Source organism: Ciconia boyciana, chromosome 2, assembly GCF_034638445.1.
Source record: "Ciconia boyciana chromosome 2, ASM3463844v1, whole genome shotgun sequence".
Classification (NCBI taxonomy): domain Eukaryota; kingdom Metazoa; phylum Chordata; class Aves; order Ciconiiformes; family Ciconiidae; genus Ciconia; species Ciconia boyciana.
This window is the reverse complement of record NC_132935.1, coordinates 6052116-6072019: the sequence shown is the minus strand read 5'-3', so window position 1 is coordinate 6072019 and position 19904 is coordinate 6052116. Positions and strand designations below refer to the sequence as shown.

The window sequence follows — 19904 nt, the reverse complement described above, 5'->3', positions numbered from 1 at the left end:
TGGCAATGGCACATCAGCCACTTGGTACATTGCTCAGCAGCTGCTGCAGGATCCCACGTCAGCTGCACTCTCCCGGGATTTTGTTATGTGACTGCACTAACACTGTCAAAGGATCTGTTTGCACCATCTCTCTTTCCTCTGAGCAGCAGCATCTTATTCCATAGGTATTTCATAGATTTCAGTGGAGCTACGCATGCAGTAAGGTACAGTTTTTGCAGAGGAAGCGTGACACAACCTGGCCCAGCGGGACCTGCAGAATGAAGCACTGCTCGGAGAGGGGTGACAGAAAGCAAGTCCATGGCTACGCAGCACAGCCTGGGATTCAAACAATGCAGCTTTCTTTGCTTTTCTAAAGATATAGCTGACATTTAAGTGTCAGCAGCTAAGCAGTGACAAAGGCCCTCAAATTCTTTGTTACCCTAACGATCTTTGCACAAATCATTCCCTGTGCACCGCTGCAGTAATTCACCCTTTATTTCAGTTTCTGCAGCTGTTTCAGGTCAGAATCACTGTGAATTAAAATCTTCATTTCTCAGGGAGAAGGAGATTAGTTTCTGCTTAAAATGGTACACTTACATCCTTCCCTGGTGGCCCCTCACGCCCAGCAGGACCTGTCGCACCTGGCTCCCCCTGCAATTCAGCAAAAAGGAAAGAGACACCAGCTCAAGGTCAAAGACAGACCAGCAACACCACTATAAGTGGTATGGAGTTTCTGCAATATTGGACTGAGCTCAGTGAAAAATTTTTAAAGCCAACAAGGGCCTCGTACATCATACATGACACAGCTTATAAAAATAACTAACTCAGAAGCATCTTCTGTAAGTGATGCATGAGGCAGTGCACTGCTTTCCAGCAGAATATTTGCTACTGCTAGTGCAGTCACTGAAAACCACCAACCTATTCATGATACAGAAACTACTGTAATGAGGAAGAGATGAAGAACTCCAGCACTGGATTTTTCAGCTAAACTCCAGCAAGCAGAGCATTTTATTTCCCTGTAAAAAGCCAGAATTAGGCAGAAGGACATTCAGTTTTGTATTCCACTTTCTAAACCCAGGAGCTTCTTGTACTGCATTGCTCAGAACTGAGAGGAGACCAACTTTTCATACAGGATTTGAGTTTTGGGTTTTGTGATCCAGAGGCCACTAAGTCAAAGGACTAGAGACATTTCTCTTCTCATTTCTGTAAGTTTTGTCCCTCAACTTACTTTGCACTTCTTAGGCATTTTTGGAGGAGAGCTGATTGATACTTGTCCAACAAGTGTAGGGTTCTTCACCTTGTACATTAGCATTTGTACCACATGGATGTGGTATGGAGGCATCCTTGAAACTTTCTCACAAAGGGCTATCTCAAAGGGAGCATCAGAGGACTCAGCTCTACCAGCTGCCTCACCTTACCTGGGAGCAGAACTTCAGCAGAGGGAATGAAGACAGCTGCTGTGATTTTATGCCATGGGTGTGGCCCATGGAATTGTGGTTGAAAACAGACATGTTAAACACAGACCTGTCATCATTTTTACCTATTGCCTCAGAAAGCTCAATTTAATTCACACAATCTTTATCCACAGGATCATCATGCATGTGGTACATGTTACTTACCCGGGGACCTGGGGGACCTGTATCTCCTCTCTGTCCTTTGAAACCCTACAAAAGAGAATGCAAGCAACAATCGTCCATTACTCTGATGCATGAAACACTAAGAAAACTCTAGCTTGAATGTGCACTTAATAACCTTTCCAATTTTGCCTAAGATTCCTGGGGAACGGTCAGCATTGAGCTGCCGTGTTCCAGGGAGTGATCAGGAAGGGCCATGTCACAGGGAGAGAAAAGCTCTTTCCATAGCTCCTTAGGCTGCAAGACCAAGACTGGACTGTGTGTATTCCTGGTGTGACCAGCCCATAGATTATTTAGCCCTAAATTTAATTGTCCCCATCCTTTCAGAGGATGCGTAACAGAGCACAAGGGCTACAGCTGTGACCATGCCTTCTGGTAGAAGGGGTCATGAGGTTATGTGCTTTAACTTCTAGGTAAGGAACCTACTCTTCTCCAAGTGTGAAGAATTTGGAAATGCCTGTGTTTGATTTTTGTTGATTATTTATTTATTTAGTCACAATGCCATGACTATTCTCAGCCAGACCAGCTCTTTGGTTATATGTTTGCAGCAGTAAAGGCCTTCATCTGCCCAACAAAAGCTTCCCAGCTACAAGTACAGAAGAGTGACTGGATTGAATCCTTCAGAGCAGCACCTACCGGTAAGCCTCTGGCACCCTCCTGGCCTGGGACCCCTGGTTCTCCAGGCTTTCCCTATGGGAAACAACCATGCTTATGTTAGTGAGAGTCTCAGGTCCACCTCTCTGCTGTTGAAAACCTCCTACTCTGCTCCCTTAGATGTAACAGCACTGAGAACTGTGATTGCCCAGCGTTTCTCCAGCAATGCTGGAGTCTGAGCATGCGAGGAGGACAGTAGTGACAGACATTCCCACACATACCCTTACCCACACTGTCACGAACGCAGCCTTTCAGGTTCAAAGGCAGCTTAAACCTTTGGACTGGTGCACCTTTACAGTGTTTTAATGCCGAAGGGGTAATGCACAGAACTGCACCTATACCTAGTAAGCACATACAAAATCAGCATCTGCACGTAGAAATCCGGTGTTTTGATGTAAGCACATAACTGTCTGCAGCTGCTGTGACAAGCGCTGCTCCACATACCAGTTGTCCTAATGACTGGGGACTTGGCTTTTCACAGAACCACTAAGTCCCATTTCACAAGTCACAGAAAGAAGCTGGCAATGCCAGATACTGGAATCACATTCCTCATATAACAAACACAGTTGCAAGGAATAACATTCACTGCCCAATTTATTAACATTTCCTTTTGGCTGACAACTTCATGGCTCAGCTTTTTTCCCTCAACAAATGCAAATATAGACTAAGTAGAGAAAATCAAATATAAAACCTCTAATCCTGGACAGCAGAACTGTCACAGAGCAATCCAGAAAAGGCTTCTTTAAAGACACCTCCTCTACATTTTTTATGCCCCATAATCTTCTACCTAAAAAATGGATCACTATGTTTAATATTACAAGACAACCTTCTTTCTCTGCAATATTTACGGTAGCTGTAAAAGTGAAATCACTAAGTTTTAGTGTATTTATGGCAGCTGTAAAAGTAAAAGAACCCTGTTTCTTTTCAAGATTGCTAGTGTGTGACTCTTATAAATTGCTCAAGACAATATAGTCCTTCTGGTGTTAAAAAAAGACGTGCAAACAGGCTCCCTGCCCCCCCTAAGGAGTCCATAGATAGGCAGCTCCAAAACCAATAACTGGATGCAGGCTCTGATTGCCTGAGCGAAACAGTTTTAAATTACATTACCGGTTCCCCCAGAGATCCTGGCTTGCCATCTTTGCCGTCATTCCCAGCAATTCCCTGTAAATGAAATGCAAAACAGGGTATAAGGAAGGAGTCGATAGGGAAGGTTGGTGTGGTTTTTGTCAGCATGAGTTTCACAGTGACAACTCTGCTTCATCATGGCATACTTAAGTTTGCCTAACCCTCTAAAAACTACCCTATTTCTATAGCTCAGCCATAAACCTCTCCTTGCCACACCACTGTAACAGCATAAACTGTTTCCCTTTCCAATATGACAACTCTAAGGGGTTTCCTCCTTTTCAGCAAGGCGCGCACTCCAACAATCTTAAAACAGGATTCTAAAAACAGCTGTTGTAAATCATTATAATGCCATTATCTTCATTCAGCTAGGCTGCTTTACACTAGAAATAGCTCTGGCCCTATCCCTATGACAAATTTAAAAAACCCAAAATGTTGTACTAATACATTTTCCAGAAGAGAAAAGTCTATGCCCAAGATGCACTTGAACTTGAGTCAGTGCAAAGGAATTATTTCAACTGTGGATTCAGATAAAGACAGTATTCCAGTCTATGAATTTTTGTGCCCTTACACTGGAGCTGTTAGTTGATTTTTGTGCTCTGCATAAGAGGTTTTTTTCCAATGAGGAGGCAGATAAGGAACAGACCTGATTCACGTTGGTAATTAACACTTAACTTTAAAGTGATCAAATACAGCATTCACACTGTCTTGGACCAAGGACATAGCATCAACATGACATATACCATTACAGACCATGCATAGCTTTCAAAGCACCTCAAAAATGTCACCTCTTTGTTTTACACACCTATGTGTTTATGAAGAGTTTAATGTATTGAGTGAGAAGGAGCTGAATTGCACTCACCGGAAGTCCAGGCAACCCTGGTGGGCCCTGTGGACCTGGAGGGCCATCTTTACCCTGGAAAGAAAGCAGAAACACTGCGGGTCAGACAAGCTCCTCAGATGCTTCTATCAGATGAAGATTTATCAAATGTAGAGTTTGACAAGGGGCAACTGTGAGAAGCTGGTCTTGTAGCCCTTGTCACACAGTGTATGAGGTTTCCTTGAATTCTTTCTAGTTTAAACTGGAGGGCTTTCTTTTCACATAAAACATCCAGTATTAATTATAAGTTGTTACAGATGGAGAAACCACTGAAATCACTGGTAATTTTTTTCTGAAGTTTAATTATGTTTAATATTTATTCCTTAACTTCCTGCATGAGGTGTCCAGCCAGGAAGTAGAAGACCTATATTTTATACCTATCAAATGAATAGTTATGAGAAGTGCCTTGCTGACAGTCCCAAGAAATCCCCTTGCTCTACAGGACTGGACAATAGCATCTCAAGTCTTTCACAGTGTCTCAGCCTTGATCACCCATTTGAAAGGGAATTTCAGCCAGCCTGTCCATGTAGTCTCTGGCCTCTCTGCTGAGAGTGCTCACTAATTTCATAACAGCCACTGGAAGGACCATCACTGTTCACTTATGATGATGTTCAGGTTGAAATGGATCTGCAAAAGGCACCTTGCTCATCAGGAAACCCTGCTCTAGAAATTAATCACAGAATTACACAGTCTTAAACTGTTCCAGCTGAACAGCATGCATTACTCAGGGAAGGTTCATTTTTTCCTTTTCAACCTGAAGTTAGCATCAATCAGATTACCTGTCTCTCCCAGGGTTTTCTGATGCATTACCACAAAGTAGCATCTGAACACCCTTCAAATGAAACAGCGGTACCAAAATTCTTCATGGACTTCTCAAAGTTTACATCTGTACTAGTATTTTCAGTGCTGCCAGGGAATGGTCTCAGGCCCTGGCATCTGAGCAGTCTCTGCTGTGACATCCTTCAACAGGTTGCTGGTTTCATTTTGACAATCCCCATGCACATTTCAGGTGTTAGCCTGGGTCATGAAGTGTCCTAAGAGATTTAGTCATCCTGTTCTAGAGGCTAAGAGATGTTAATAGCAAGGAGAGACAGACAAGAGGTACAAAAACCTACTTAGAGATCCCATGGACTGGATTATGCTCTGGCTAATTTGGAGTTTCTTTTGGTAAGTAAACAAAACTGCAAGACAGAGTAATCTGTGGTTATTTGTGGAGGTCCTACTTGCAGGTGTAGAGTTGAGTCAGAACAGTTTGGGGAGCTTTCAAACGACATTACATGGGTTCCAGCTCAGCTTTACTTCACAGAGCTAAATATAGGTGAAGCTGGTGGTGAAACACAGCTTAGGACTTACTATGTCTCCTGGGTTTCCTGCTGGTCCTATTGGTCCTGGTGCCCCGTCTGGTCCCTAAACAAAATAAAGCAGAAACAACGTGAGTGATTAACACATTTTGTATATTTGTCAACACACTCCCTACCACCACTGGCAAGACTGAAGTTTTATTCAGTCACTCAGTTCAGCATTCAGTCCATCATTTCTTCATTCATCACAGAAAAGCAGTGCCAACCTCTGCATTCAATCAGCCTCCAAAGCCAGAAATAGTCAGATATTTGACTTTGGTCCTGGCCCTTCCTTCTGAAAATAGGGGACAAATAGGAAAAAGCCAATCTTGTGACAAAAATAACTCTGAAGAACAGAAATTATGGGAGCAGCTTGAAGCACTCTCTGTGGCAGGCAAAATCCTGAAGCCTCGAGTCAATGCAGTCAGAGGAAAAAGTCAGCAAAAGTTGAAGAAAAAAAAAATCTAGAGGAACATCACATTTTGCTCTGATTTGACAAGCTGAGTTTTACTTTGCACATTTCCTTTGACTGTGAGTCTATTCAAAGGGACCATTTTAAGAGTTTTAATCCTACTGGAATAATCTTATGGCTGTGGCAGTATGAGGTTAATACAGACACAATAAATGTGTCTGTGTTATTAGCTTCTAAAATAATGCTCACGGGAGCGCAAATGACCCACAAAGCAGGTCCACATGTTGTCCCAGTGGCAAAGCATTCAGCATCCTTTAGGCACTGCTGAATGCCATCTTTCACCATCTGAAAACAGATTTTTAATCTAATCCTCTTTTCTGGTACCTCCCGTCATTTAGTCAGTGCAATGTAAACTCAGCTTTGAAGAGACAGTGCTGATCCCCAGAACAGATGAAGGCTGCACACCCTTAGCATGGCAGAGCCAAACTGCACCGTAAGCAGCAATGTGAGTGGTGATGACTGTGGGCAAAGAAAGGTGGTTTGGAAAGAAAAGCCCTTCGCTCAGGAAAAGTCCCAACTCTTGGAGGGTATAAGCAGTGATACTACAAGCAGAAGAGCCAAGTTATTTCAGCCCTGCTTCTGCACTGTCACCTCTTTTTAAATACAAAGAAGCATAATTGTATTCGCGGAGAGAATAGAGCTAGGAATGAGAAGGACTGTGATGGAGAGGGACACGTAAAAGGCCTTTTAATTCAAAAGTAACCCACGGGATATGAAGATTGGAGAATATCCAGTCTTATACTACTATGTAAAATCAAGAACTAAAATACTCTTAGATCTGCTGGTTCTAGACTGACAACTTATTCCACACATAAGAAAACACCTACACACATACTACTAAGTAGTCTCTGCGGAACAGTTTTCATGATCATTGCCTTGTATAAAGAGAGTGACTGAAGCTTATCATCAATTTACAGAGTGAGTTGAAGCAATCAGTGAAAAGTGGCCAATGTATTAAATAGCAATTATCGTGAGTGGGGAACTCTATGACACTCAGGGGACCATTAGGAACCTGTTGGAAAATGCAAATGCAACCATAAACAGGTGGGAATGGTCCTTTCTTCCATATGGAACTTGCAACTACCTTTATTAGTAAGGAAAATACAGGGCCATCTTTGCAACAGAGGAACTTACAGGTGGACCAGGGTTTCCAGGAGCCCCTGAGAAGCCAGGTATTCCAGGGTGGCCCTGCAGAATGAAAAGAGAGACTTTCTTTATGCTTTAGTCACATCTCTAGTTGTATAAAAGTTAACTGGTGATTGAACATTGTGAGGTAACGTCAAAATGAAACAATTCACAGAGAGTTGGTTATAAGGAAATAAGGAACCATGGCTTTTTAAAGCAAAACCTTGGTTTGCAAAGCATGCACTTCAGAAATAAACATAGTTTATTTAAGGTGTCCTTAGTTAGATGAGGTGTACATAGTTAGATTTAAGGTGTATTTTTTCTAATGTGTACTTTAGTCTATACTAATGGGAGATGAGAACAGATATTGTGGAATTGTACAAGGCAGGAGATCAGGCAGGAAACCAAACCTGTTTAAAATATCCTACAAATCTCATTGAAAAGGTGATGATTTGCACCTTAAATTATTGACTCAGCCCTTGGCAAAATTAACTATGAAACTTTGCTCTAATTTAGACCATTCTCTTTCCTGTGGCATCTCAGTCCCTCCTAAAAGAGGTCATCCTTATATTCATCTTCTAGGACAAACACTGGCTTTTTCAACCCAAAGATGCTTGACCTCCTGGATGTCATCTAGGCATTATCTGGGGAAATGAGTACAAGTTGAGTAATGTAGAGAATTTAATGCATCCAATCTAGAGGTGAGGAAACAGACCATAAGGGAAGGTTTTTATTGGAGATGAGGATGGAAGCCTGTAGAGGACTGCTACAGTTCCACTCTTCAGCATAGCCCATTTGAGGCTTATCAGTATTGAAGAGCTCCCATCTTCCTCCTCTGCCTCTGAGAAGGGTATTGCTCTACAGACATCATAGGAGTTTTTGATGAAGGAACAATCACAGTGACAGCACTGTTGGAAACCACACTCTGTTTTTACCTGTTCACCTTTTTCTCCTGCATCCCCAGTCATACCGCGGTCTCCTTTAGCACCCTGATAACATAAAAAAAGCCACTGAAAGTCACTTAGATTCAGTATTGTATCAGCTTTTTGACCTATTTCATAAAGCACTTGGACATTTGAGCATAAAACACATAAATTAGGACTGAGTCCTACTTGCCCTCCTTTTAAATTCTTCCCTAGACTTTCACTACCAATGTTGGAGCCAGGAATATATGTGAAGAATGGCCTTTAAACAGACCCAGCATAGCCCTTTTTTTTATGTTGTAGTCTCATGGACATAAAGAGGACTTCCACATCCTTAGAAAGCAGACAGGTTGTTAAGAACTTCACTAAATCAGATCTTGGTAAGGCATCATCTGGCCCAACAAAGGCATTCATAGTATGAGCTAGTAATCTCTTTTCCCTTCAGGGACAGCAGCAATAAAAACAGCATTTCTAAGGTGCAGTCAGAAAATTCATACCCAGAAAGTGCCCCCCTCTTTCTCTCTCTCTTTCTGTCCTAGTGACAACAGAACAGAGGCAGCTTACTAAAGGGTAGATGTCTGTATAATCAGTGCTTAAAGTAAGGCAAGATGAGTCTCACACACAGTGAAAAATACTGAGATGATAGGGAACAAATTATGAACAATGCACAGAACACTAATGAATTGCTGGGCATGAAAATAATACTCTCGTTTACTACGTGAGAGCTAGGAGAAAAGTGGGGGAGGGAGGGCTGCTACTTCACCTAAATATTCAATCTTGCTGCCTAAATCTCTGCTTTCTCAAAGCATATAAGAAAGCAGCAGACGGCATGTCTCAGACTGCTTGGTGTTTCTGCCAATTATTGTCTTTATGGGTTACTAATTCTTTTGCAAATTTTATCCTGGAACATACTTTCATTTTGATCAACCCTATATTTACTTTTGAGAGTGCACTGCTCTCCCCACCACACTTTTAATTGCAAGATATAAAATTAATTCATGAAACTCTATTAGCTTGTCCTACATTCTAATAAGTGCAAATACAAAGATGTTAAAATAGCAGAAGCTGTTTTAGACCGTAGGCCAGTAATGCAGGGAAGTCTGGAGGAAACTGTGGTCCATCGTGAAATCACCTTATCTCTCCCTCCATTGATTTGTTTTGATTTATTTCACATTAGGCAGTTGTAAAGGTTTTGATTGTGACCAGGCACTGGCACTGTGAGCAGACTGATGACAGTCTCTTCATGGGAAATGTTTGAAATGTGACATTATTGGAATCCTTCAGACACTGGAAGTTTTATGTTGGCCTGTGTCCCTAGACTGTTAGGCAGAAGCATATAGATGAAACAAGGAGTTCTTCCTATCGTGTGTTTCAGGAAGCATCCAGAGTCTGTGGATAAAACCACCATGGCAGATAGTGTATATGGAGCCCAGCAGCCCATTTCATCATCCTTAGTTTAAGTGATTCAAGCATATAGGATTCAAAGTGGAGAGGAACAGGCAGGGTGGCTACTGCTGAGGCTTTAACTTCTTCCTCACCTGATTTGGATTGAAACTTACTCTCAAGTCCTTACCTGTCATCAAAACACCAATGTAATGAAATTCAACAAATACGTTTTCATTAGACAACTGAATAAAACCAACCAACCTTTGGGCCATCCAGCCCAGGTGGGCCTGCAGGACCTCTGGGACCAGCATTCCCCTGCAATGCAGAAGAGGTAGAGGTAAACACTAGGTTAGTGCATTGACTCCACAGACATCTAAAAAAGATTCAGAAAGTTGTTGATGGAAAAAAATTTAAATCAGCCATCTAAAAATATTATAAGAAAAACAAGGTTACACCACATCCAAGGCATGGTCACTTCCCCAGCTCTCTTACCATTTTCCCATCCTGGCCATCTCTACCTGGTGGTCCTCGGAGACCTTTATCACCTTTGAAACCTGGGATGCCTGGCAGTCCTGGTGGGCCAGGAGGGCATTCACTGCACACGTCCTAGGAGAGAACATGGAGAAATAAATTAGCAACAGATGGAAGGCTCTTAGCAGACCCTACAGACACCCATTATGAATGCAGCAGTGTGGTGCTAGTATAATATGTAGGCCTCTGCAGTTTGACCACACTGGGTAGGATCTGGGTTACTTTGCCTTACAGAACTGAAATGAGGGCAGTGTGGAGCACAGCAAGGGTCAGCAGCTGAGCTCACACATGTTCCCACAGGGAGTTTCCTATCCGTTCTATTTGGACAGGTCCTAACTGATCATCCAGGATCAAGAAAACAAGGAAAAGCTCTTCCTAATGGGGAGGTCAGAGAGCCGCAAAGCAAGACTACCGAGAACAACCTTGTTTTGAAGCTACAAGACTACTAGAAAACTGTGTCTACACTAGTCTGAAAGAGCTGGGTTACTGCTCAGAAGGCACATTGCTAGGGAAAACCCAGGTGCAGCACAATGTCAGAAAGGGTGTTCTGCAAGGGAAACTGTATTCAGCAGCTAGCATGGCCAAGAAGAATTCATCCGATGGAGTTCATGAAGACCAAGTGAATGTCACAGTGTCCTGGCCAAATTCTGAAACGGAGAATTACTACCTCCCTCCTTCCAAAACTCTTTGAAGCATCATCTTAGTAGTCCTGACATTCTACTATCCTCAGGAAATTAAATACTATGCGTATGACATTTCCATTTCAAAGGCAGACTCTCTTCACCAAAACGGGAGTGAATCCTGCCTATAAGAGACAGCATAGCGCAACAGACGGATCATCAGGCCGAGAGTTAGGAGAGCTTGCTCCAACACCCAACTCTGTCAATGATGCGTTGCAAAACTGTGGGGTAAACTGTCTTTCTAAGTCTCAGTCCCTACATACATATTTACCTACTCACAATATAAGTGCTTGAGAAACAACCAGAACAACAGAACCCTGATTTCATCTGAGATTTCAAGGTGCTGCTTTATATAGATCTATACCAAGTGTGGAGTGAAAAAATGCCAAGCAGAAAGAATATGCAAGGCATCTGAGTGTGTTTAACCATAAGATAATCAAAGGAAGAAAACAAAGGAACATCGAAATGACATCCTGTACCCAAAAATCAGTCTCTTGCTATTGCCCTGATCAGAAATCCCAAACAATACCATACAGTGAAATCTCCAGAAAAATACTTGGCTCCATAAGAAAGACAGCTCTTCAATAAAGGCATTTCACAATAGCAATCTTAAAAGGGTCCTTTTGTTAATGGGGTTGGTAAAAAAAGGTAATTTTTTTCTTTCTTTTAATCAATAAGAAAGGATTTCTTGCCATGTCCCAAGACTGCTTAAAAATCTCCCAACTCAGCCCATGTAAACCTGTAAAGATTTTGCAGTCAACACCTATCAAATGCTGACTTATTTCCCAGACAAGACTCTAAATGGAGAGTAAAAGCAGACAGACAGATCATCGCTTTTGAAACATGGGTGCATCTGGACTTAATTACCTGCATCCTTTTAGATGCACTATGCAAACTGACTTTGCACCCACAGTTCAAAACTACTCCAGTCACTGTTGAAGGTATACATGAAAAATCAGACATTTTATTAAAATGGTTTCCATTTTCTGGTTTAGGTAATACAATTCAACAATGTTTATTTCTCCTCTGGAATGCATGCCTCATAAAGAGCTGAAAAGGACTCAGAGCTTTTGTAACATATACCATTTTATAAAGACCTTTGTGGGTCATTTCACTGCTGGGGACAGTCAAAAGGCATTGGATTTTGATCTCCAGCATGTGCTCTAGTGTCCCAATACCAGTGCAAGTAGAAGAGCTGCAGTTTCAAGCTTTGACAGAGTGTTTAAAGGCACCTTTTACACTTGTAGCTCAGACACTTTCCCATCACAGAGTGTTAAGTCAGGTCTGAATCAAACATACAGATAAACTCCCACCATCATCAAAGGCTGATTACCTTTACTAAGAGATTTATGTCCTCTGGAGAGAGCAGGGGTGAGGAGCCCTGTGGAATGAGAAAGTCATTATGTCAGGCAATTTTAAAAGGCATCAAGGTGTAAAAAATTTTCCTGAACTGGTTATGGACTCTCATTGGTTTCCCTTGCCCTGCCCAGGATTCACTGGGTCAAACACATACTTCCTGCCCTACATTATCAATACACTTCATCACATCTGAGATAGTTCTTGCTGAGGGTACTGCATAGCGGTGCTAAGAAAATGCCTTTAAAATTTTGGCTTTTATTTACATGCAGAATACCCAGTTATTTTCATACTGTTCCAAAGCCATCATAGATCACAGAATCAACAAAATTGTATAGGTTGGAAAAGACCTTTGAGATCATCAAGTCCAACCGTAAGCCTAACACTACCAAGTCCACCACTACACCATGTCCCTAAGCACCTCATCCAAACGTCTTTTAAATACCTCCAGGGTACTCAGCAACTCAACTGCTTCCCTGGGCAGCCTGTTCCAATGCTTGATAACCCTTTCAGTGAAGTAAAATTTCCTAATATCCAGTCTAAACCTCCCCTGGTGCAACTTGAGGCCATTTCCTCTCATCCTATCACTTGTTACCTGGGAGAAGAGACCGATACCCACCTCTCTACAACCTCCTGTCAGGTAGTTGTAGAGAACGATAAGGTCTCCCCTCAGCCTCCTTTTCTCCAGGCTAAACAACCCCAGTTCCCTCAGCCGCTCCTCATCAGACTTCTGCTCTAGACCCTTCACCAGCTTCGTTGCCCTTCTCTGGACACGCTCCAGCACCTCAATGTCTCTCTTGTAGTGAGGGGCCCAAAAACTGAACACAGTATTTGAGGTGCGGCCTCACCAATGCTGAGTACAGGGGCACGATCACTTCCCTAGTCCTGCTGGCCACACTATTTTTGATACAAGCCAGGATGCCGTTGGCTTTCTTGGCCACCTGGGCACATTGCTGGCTCATATTCAGTCATCTGTCAACCAACACCCCCAGGTCTTTTTCCACCAGGCAGCTTTCCAGCCACTCTTCCCCAAGCCTGTAGCGTTGCATGGGGTTGTTGTGACCCAAGTGCAGGACCTGGCACTTAGCCTTGTTGAACAGTGTTGAACAGTTGGCCCCAGCCCATTGATCAAGCGTGTCCAGGTCCCTCTGTAGAGCCTTCCTACCCTCAAGCAGATCAACACTCTCGCACAACTTGTTGTCTGCAGACTTACTGAGGGTGCACTCGATCCCTTCATCCAGATCATTTATAAAGATATTAAACAGAACTGGCCCCAAAACTGACCCCTGGGGAACACCACTTGTGACCGGCCGCCAACTGGAGTAAACTCCATTCACCACCACTCTTTGGGCCCGGCCATCCAGCCAGTTTTTTACCCAGCGAAGAGTATACCCGTCCAGGCCATAAGCAGCCAGTTTCTCCAGGAGAATGCTGTGGGAAACCGTGTCAAAGGCTTTACTGAAGTCTAGATAGACAACATCCACAGCCTTTCCCTCATCCAGTAGGTGGGTCACTTTGTCGTAGAAATAGGTATTTTTTTCATAACCCCTCAGTGGTTCTTAGTGTTTTTCCAGTTGCTCTGCTGGGAAGAGCAGCAGTGGAAATACACTGAAGTGCACTTCTGAGGTGAGGTGTACAGGTGGAAACTGAGTTAAAAGGAAGATGTAACATAGAAGTGAAGTTACATACTGGTTTTCCAGGAGGTCCTCTTTCCCCTGGATTTCCAGGTAGACCCTACAGATGAAGAGAAAGAAAAAATTGTGAAATTGTCATGCAATAACCCCCTGGTTGCTCCCACACTCTGCTGACTGCTCTGGACTAGCACACATTTTACTTCCTGCCACTAAGTACCACTGCTCCTTGCATGTGACAAACAGTAAACTCCTTTAAATATCTGCAACTTTAACAATCTCTGAACCCCTCCTAAGTCTCACTTATCTATGATGTGACTTTGTTAAATTCATTTGAGTCACACAAAGACTGAAATTGCTTTAGCTTGTCTTCTAGTCACAGGAAACATTATGAACTACAGTGTGAAGGATGAAGCTTTAAATCCCTGAAGACACTTGTAACATGCAAAATCAAGACCTTGCTTTCCACGAGCCTTGCAAACAGGTCCCTTGCACCTGAAATTGCAATGAGCCTTTTTGTTTGTTTGTTTGTTTGTGGGGGTGTATTGCTATAAGTTTTAATGAGATGAAGGCATAAAAATGACCAGCATCCTTTAGAATTTAAGGTCCAGGAAGTCATGGTTTCAAAAAGGGACCCCCCCCTCAATGGGCATCTCTTGCCTGTCATTAGCAAGTCATTAGTTTGTTAAAAAAAAACAAAAAAAACCAAAAAAACAAACCAAACCAAACAAAACTGAAGATTATTTTTGAATCTTTGCATAAAGTAATGCTCACATGGGAAATGGAATCTTTTGAACAGGACAGTTGGTCACTGTCCAGACGGTGACAGAAATCTGCATTGCGAGGATCCTTGCAGTGGTGTTTTAAGTTGGACTGGGTGAGATTTCCCCAAACCATTCTCTGCTAAATTCCTGTATCCGGCTGGCCCGTCACCTTGTGTCATCACTCAAGCATACGCATGTTCTATCCATATTGAGTACCTTAAAGAACATATCTATCTTAACCACATACAAAAGGCTGTCCTATGTGACCATTTTTGCATCTGCAGGAACAGTTTCTACTGACCCTTTAAAAGCATCTTATCTGTGTTCAGTTTTGTTGATTCTGCAGCAGGACCCACCTGGACAGGTCTCTGGGATGGTGCCAGATTCCCCACCCAGGATGTTAATCAACACACTGAAGATATGAGTAGTGGCTTTCAGTTGGTCTAGGCTCAGCAGGGGCTACCTAGGGGACTCTCTGAGACTATCCAAAACTTCCACCTGGAAAGCGCCTTTAAAAATTGGTCAAACGCTTTGCCAGGAAGGGGAGTAGGCATTCTGTCAATCACCTTGTCTCACGTTGGTCCATTGTCTCCAATCAGCTCATTGTGTTATTTATGCAGACAAGCAGATGGGGAGTTACTTTGCTACCTGGGGATTAATGACTTAAGTGCACTGTGTGTGCACAAAGACAAAGTCATTATACCCTGCTACACCATAAGCTATAGAGCAAACTTGAATTTCATCCTTGTATCTCACTTATGACTTAAATCCCCTACTTCTTGCTAGAGGAGAGAGAAAATGGGAAAATATATTTAGTGTTCTTTTTGTATGTCCACATTAAACACTTCTGGGTGAACAACAACTCTTCAGTTACCTTGACTTTCTAAGAGATTAATATTAAACATGAACGGAAGTGGAGCTAAAGTAGAACTGAAGTAGTACAGAAGTCCATGCATGAAAGCTTGTTTCCTGAGGAACTAAACCTTCTGCGGGTGAGAACCAATAGAAGATAAGGTGTGAAGGAGATTCTTAGCTCATAATTCCCCACAAATGTCCTTCTGGGGAATTGAGTAAATATACAGAAACATTATAATTTACAGTTTTGCTTCTTCCACAGAATGTAGAAGAACATGGGATGATCCCAAAGTCCTTTCTCTTTCACAGATGCTAATTGTCAGGTCATGCTTTTGGCATCCTCTCCACTGTGGTTCTCAACCACCTCTGCAAGTGGGAAGAGGGCTGCCTAAATAACAATTACACAGATGTTGTTATATTCCCAGACCTACTTTGTTCAGGAAGACTCACACAGCACTAGCTTTAAGGAGTGTGATGCAAAGAAAAGACTTGAGCCATGAGAATCATCCTGGATCAGAAAGCAACACAGAAAAGACAATTCAGAAATGTCTTTCATGCTATTAACGTAGCTATAAATAAACTATTTCTACCACAGGGCTCGCTGACAGCCTTTTGCTTAGGGATCTGAAATACGACATGGTACTAGCAGTAGAATTTGAGCATTTAAAGAAGATTTATTTAAAGAAGAATATAGGAAAAGATTTCTTAGTTATGAGAAAAGACACACAAGAAGGGAGTGACTAAAACTGAAATCCTGGGTAAGATTTAAGCATGGCTGTGATATCCACATGTATCAGATTGCCTTGAGACAAAAAGGGATGGACCTATTTTCTGGAACGCTGTATGATGTGGAGTTGGTGATGTCTTTAACAGGGTGCAAATAAGCCAGGATAAGAAATTAAGCTATGTACCATGGCTGACAAATCTGAAAACTACTACATCCCCAGGAAAAGTCAAACAGTTGAAAGGTACGAGACTGCAAAAAGACAGAGTCCTTTGAAGAATGCTTGTCTGAGCTGAAAAGAACAAACCAAATGTAGGATGATGGCACTTCAGCATGTTGCATTATCAGAGAATAGGCAACTGGAAGCAGAGTCCAAAGTAGAGGAAAGACTGCTGGACTATACAGGCCTGGTGTTAGAAAAGGCTGACAACAAGGGCCAAGCTGGAAACATTGCTTAGAGCAGAATGAAAATGCTAGAAGGAAGGCACGGAGGGTAGAACTGCATCTGACAAGCTGACTAACAGGGGAGGAAACTGGAAAAAAGAAAGCCAGAAAATAAAAGAGTATGCATGGCACTGAAAAGAAATGCTGCTAATGTGATGTGGGAACATGCACAGACCCAAATAACAACAGCATGGGAAAGCTCATAAAGTTTGAACACTTTCAGGAGTTTGCAGCCAACAGTGGCTGGCACAAAGTAGGATATCCAATGAGTGGTACAGCATATCAGTGCAGGAAAAAGATGTCAGCAATGAGGTGGTATGATGCACGGGATCCAGAGTACTTTATCAGTCTGCAAAATCTGACACACAGGAATGGTCTCTAACTGGGAACTGATGGAAGCTGTGCAGATGACAGGCTGAAAAATGATGCTCAGGTAAGTGATGTACATGAAAATAAAAGAAAGTGTATAAGGAAACTAGTCACACAGGCTTATAGTGGCATAGTTCTATTACAAGACTGAAAATTAAATTTGAAATGCAATAGTTTAAATAGGTTATAAGTCCCAGGAATAAAAAGCCAAAAGGAGGTTTAATGTGTACTCTGGTTTGGGGTGTATGTACCCTAAAACAAACACAAAGACTCTTTGGAACTGTCCTTCTAACTGTATGGGAAAATCAACCCCAGAACAGAAAACTCTGCTTTTCAGATCTGATGGCAGTAATGTATGCATCCACAAAGTTTTTGTAATTATGAAAATAAATGCAGGGGAAGATTAACTTCCTGGTAATACTGGAACTTAGTTATCATAAATAATTAACATAATTAAAAAGTGATTAATTCAATGTTTATGTTAATTAAAATACAGAAAGAGCCTATTAAATGTGTGCCCTCATTGCTAATAGTAGGACAAGAGAATGTCTCATTCAGATTGTTTTCTAATCTAAGGGAACAAGGTAGGTATGTTGAACAGAAACATTTTATCTCCCAGCAGACAGACAGAGGATAGTGGTTGTTTCCCGAAAAATGTGTAGTTTAAGGGTATTTGGCCAGAGAGTGTCTGCTCCTTTAGGGGTATCTGGTCAAGAACCTTTTTCAATGCAACAAAGGAAAATGAGGAGGAAAGCATAAATAAGAACATACAGAGACACAAATATGACCGACAAATAAGGGAGGCAGTGATGGGAACCAGACCTGGGCAGTCACACTAATTGATGAAAGCACGTGGGAGTGTGAGAAGGTTTATTCCAGCAAGGTTATCTGACCTGGGACCTTGTCAATTTGGAAACTAAGGGAAAAGGAGGAAATCAGAAACAAAATATACCAAGACACAGACCTAACAAGAAACAAACCTTGCTACTCACACTAATTGATGGGCTATCAAGAAACCACAGGCTGCACTTCCAGGAAGATCAACCTGGCCTTTGCAAGTGATAAGAGCGTAAACCAGGGGGATCCTGAACTGGGACGGGTGCAGGAATTGATAGAGCTGTGGAGATGCACGAGGGGATGTGCAGGGGAAGGGGGAGCAGAGAGGAACAAACAGGAGGGTAGACAGAAAAGCGTATAAAAGGGGCCAGTCCTGTGTAAAACGGGACTGGTCAGTGCACTTGTCTGGTTGAGCCCTGCACCTGATCACCATGGTTTGCCCTGTCATCTTATATCTTCTTATTAAACCTCTTCTTAACTATGTCTCTGCATAATGTGTATGTGTGCTGCAAGGACTAAGTGCCAGCTACTGGTGAGACCTGTATGTGCATGTGAGTGAAAACTGGTGCCAGCTACTGGAGTCAGACCGGGCGTGTAGGCTCCCCCGGCCTCTGTTGTCAGCTACCGGAGTGACAGCACGGGACTTTAACCTCCAGCCACTGGGGCGGGAATGGTGTGTGTTCCCAAAACCACCTACTGGGGGAACCAGCATGAGCAAGGTCAGTGAGGGGCTTCATGCTGGGGGCTGGCATGGGACCACAGGTCACAGCCCATGTGCCTGATGCCAGCTGGGATGGGGCGAATGTCTGTATCTTCCCCAGTGCTGGGGTGTGTGTGTAGGGGGGGTGTGTATTCATCAGCAAACTTCAAGCTTGACCAGCTGGCAAGTAGAGGGACTTGGGTCCAGGCTGAGGTATCAGGTGGGCAGGGGTGTCCATGTTGGTATGCCCATGGGGAACCACGAGTGTGGAGTGCACGAAGGACAACTGTATGAGTGTTGCATGTTTGCAGCAAGCATCAGCTGGACCAGCAGGCAAGTAAGGGACCCATGGAGTGGGTAAGGGAGTCTGGGATCTGGGCAGAGGTGCCAGGACAGAGAGGCTGTGCCAATGCTCGAAGGATCCACAAATATGTGTGTGCTTGTGAACCTAGAGAATGTGTGTGTGTGCCACCACCAGTGACCTTCTGTCTCTGCCAGCTGAAGAGAAGGAGGGGACTTGTCTGGCTGTGCTTATACTGTATGTGAGTCCTGTACGTAGGTGCTGTTGAAGGCAGTGCCTTGTCTGTGGCAATCTGTGTGATCAGCCATATCAGTGTCCTCTGTGTCTGTGTGTCCATGTCTGTATCTCTGGGATTCACGCACAGCTTCATTACTGGTTGAACCTGCAAACGGGAAAGCTGCGTCCGCGGCCCTTCACCTGGGCAGAGACCCTGGGTCCTGGGCAACAGAGGCCAGGCAGGAGGGACCTGGTCTGGAGCAGCTGGAGGAGGTGGCCATGCACATAACATCACTGAACATGTAGAAATATTATTTGTAACTCTCAGAATATGAGATTAGCCAATTTCTCTGAAATAAGGTACTTAAGGCTATGCTTTTTTAATACTCGATACAGGAATACTGCCAGCTTAAAATGTGATTTGGATTTTTTTTTTTCCAAAAGCAAGTGCAAGTAATATCTGAAGTAATTGAGGGCATGAAAGTAGGCACAATAAGTAGTAGTCCTGTTATGGAACAAATTAGTCCTACTAGAGGGAAAAACAAAGACCACAAAAAAGCCTAGAGAAAGCACTTCTCAGGCTTTAAGAATTGGAGCTTTAGTTAATCAGAAAAAATTGCAAATTTAAATACAATAAAATAATGTGTGTGGGACAAAACAATATGTTCCAACTTTGTCCCAGAAGAAGAGAATCTGTAGGGATTTATGGACACAGTGAACTCTAGAGGACAAATAAACACCAAGCCTTTTGCTAAGAGGAACAGAACAAAGCCAAACCAGCACGACTGTACTGTAAACCTAGATAAGGATTTTCAAAACCTAAATTTTAATAAGACAAGACACTGTTCTGAGAACTCTTGATGCTTGAATGAGTTGCCAACAGATGTTTTAAAAGGTGACCTTGGGCAGTGCTATTGCAAAAAATATGGCACACGCTTTTAGGGCACTAGAAAGAAGCTAGAATGTAGACATATAAAAAAA

General features: G+C 42.8%; 1 protein-coding gene across 1 annotated transcript in view; it reads right to left on the bottom strand.

Moving 5' to 3' along the window:
- COL22A1 (collagen type XXII alpha 1 chain) overlaps positions 1-19904 on the bottom strand; it is a 210824-nt gene that overhangs the window by 13358 nt on the left and 177562 nt on the right. Inside the window, exons 43-54 of the mRNA XM_072851149.1 lie at positions 13772-13816; positions 12060-12107; positions 10008-10121; positions 9777-9830; positions 8142-8195; positions 7216-7269; positions 5623-5676; positions 4252-4305; positions 3375-3428; positions 2250-2303; positions 1599-1643; positions 577-630 (exon numbers count right to left, since the gene is read on the bottom strand). Coding sequence (XP_072707250.1) covers positions 577-630; positions 1599-1643; positions 2250-2303; positions 3375-3428; positions 4252-4305; positions 5623-5676; positions 7216-7269; positions 8142-8195; positions 9777-9830; positions 10008-10121; positions 12060-12107; positions 13772-13816 — 684 coding nt within the window. The remainder of the gene's footprint in view (positions 1-576; positions 631-1598; positions 1644-2249; positions 2304-3374; positions 3429-4251; positions 4306-5622; positions 5677-7215; positions 7270-8141; positions 8196-9776; positions 9831-10007; positions 10122-12059; positions 12108-13771; positions 13817-19904) is intronic.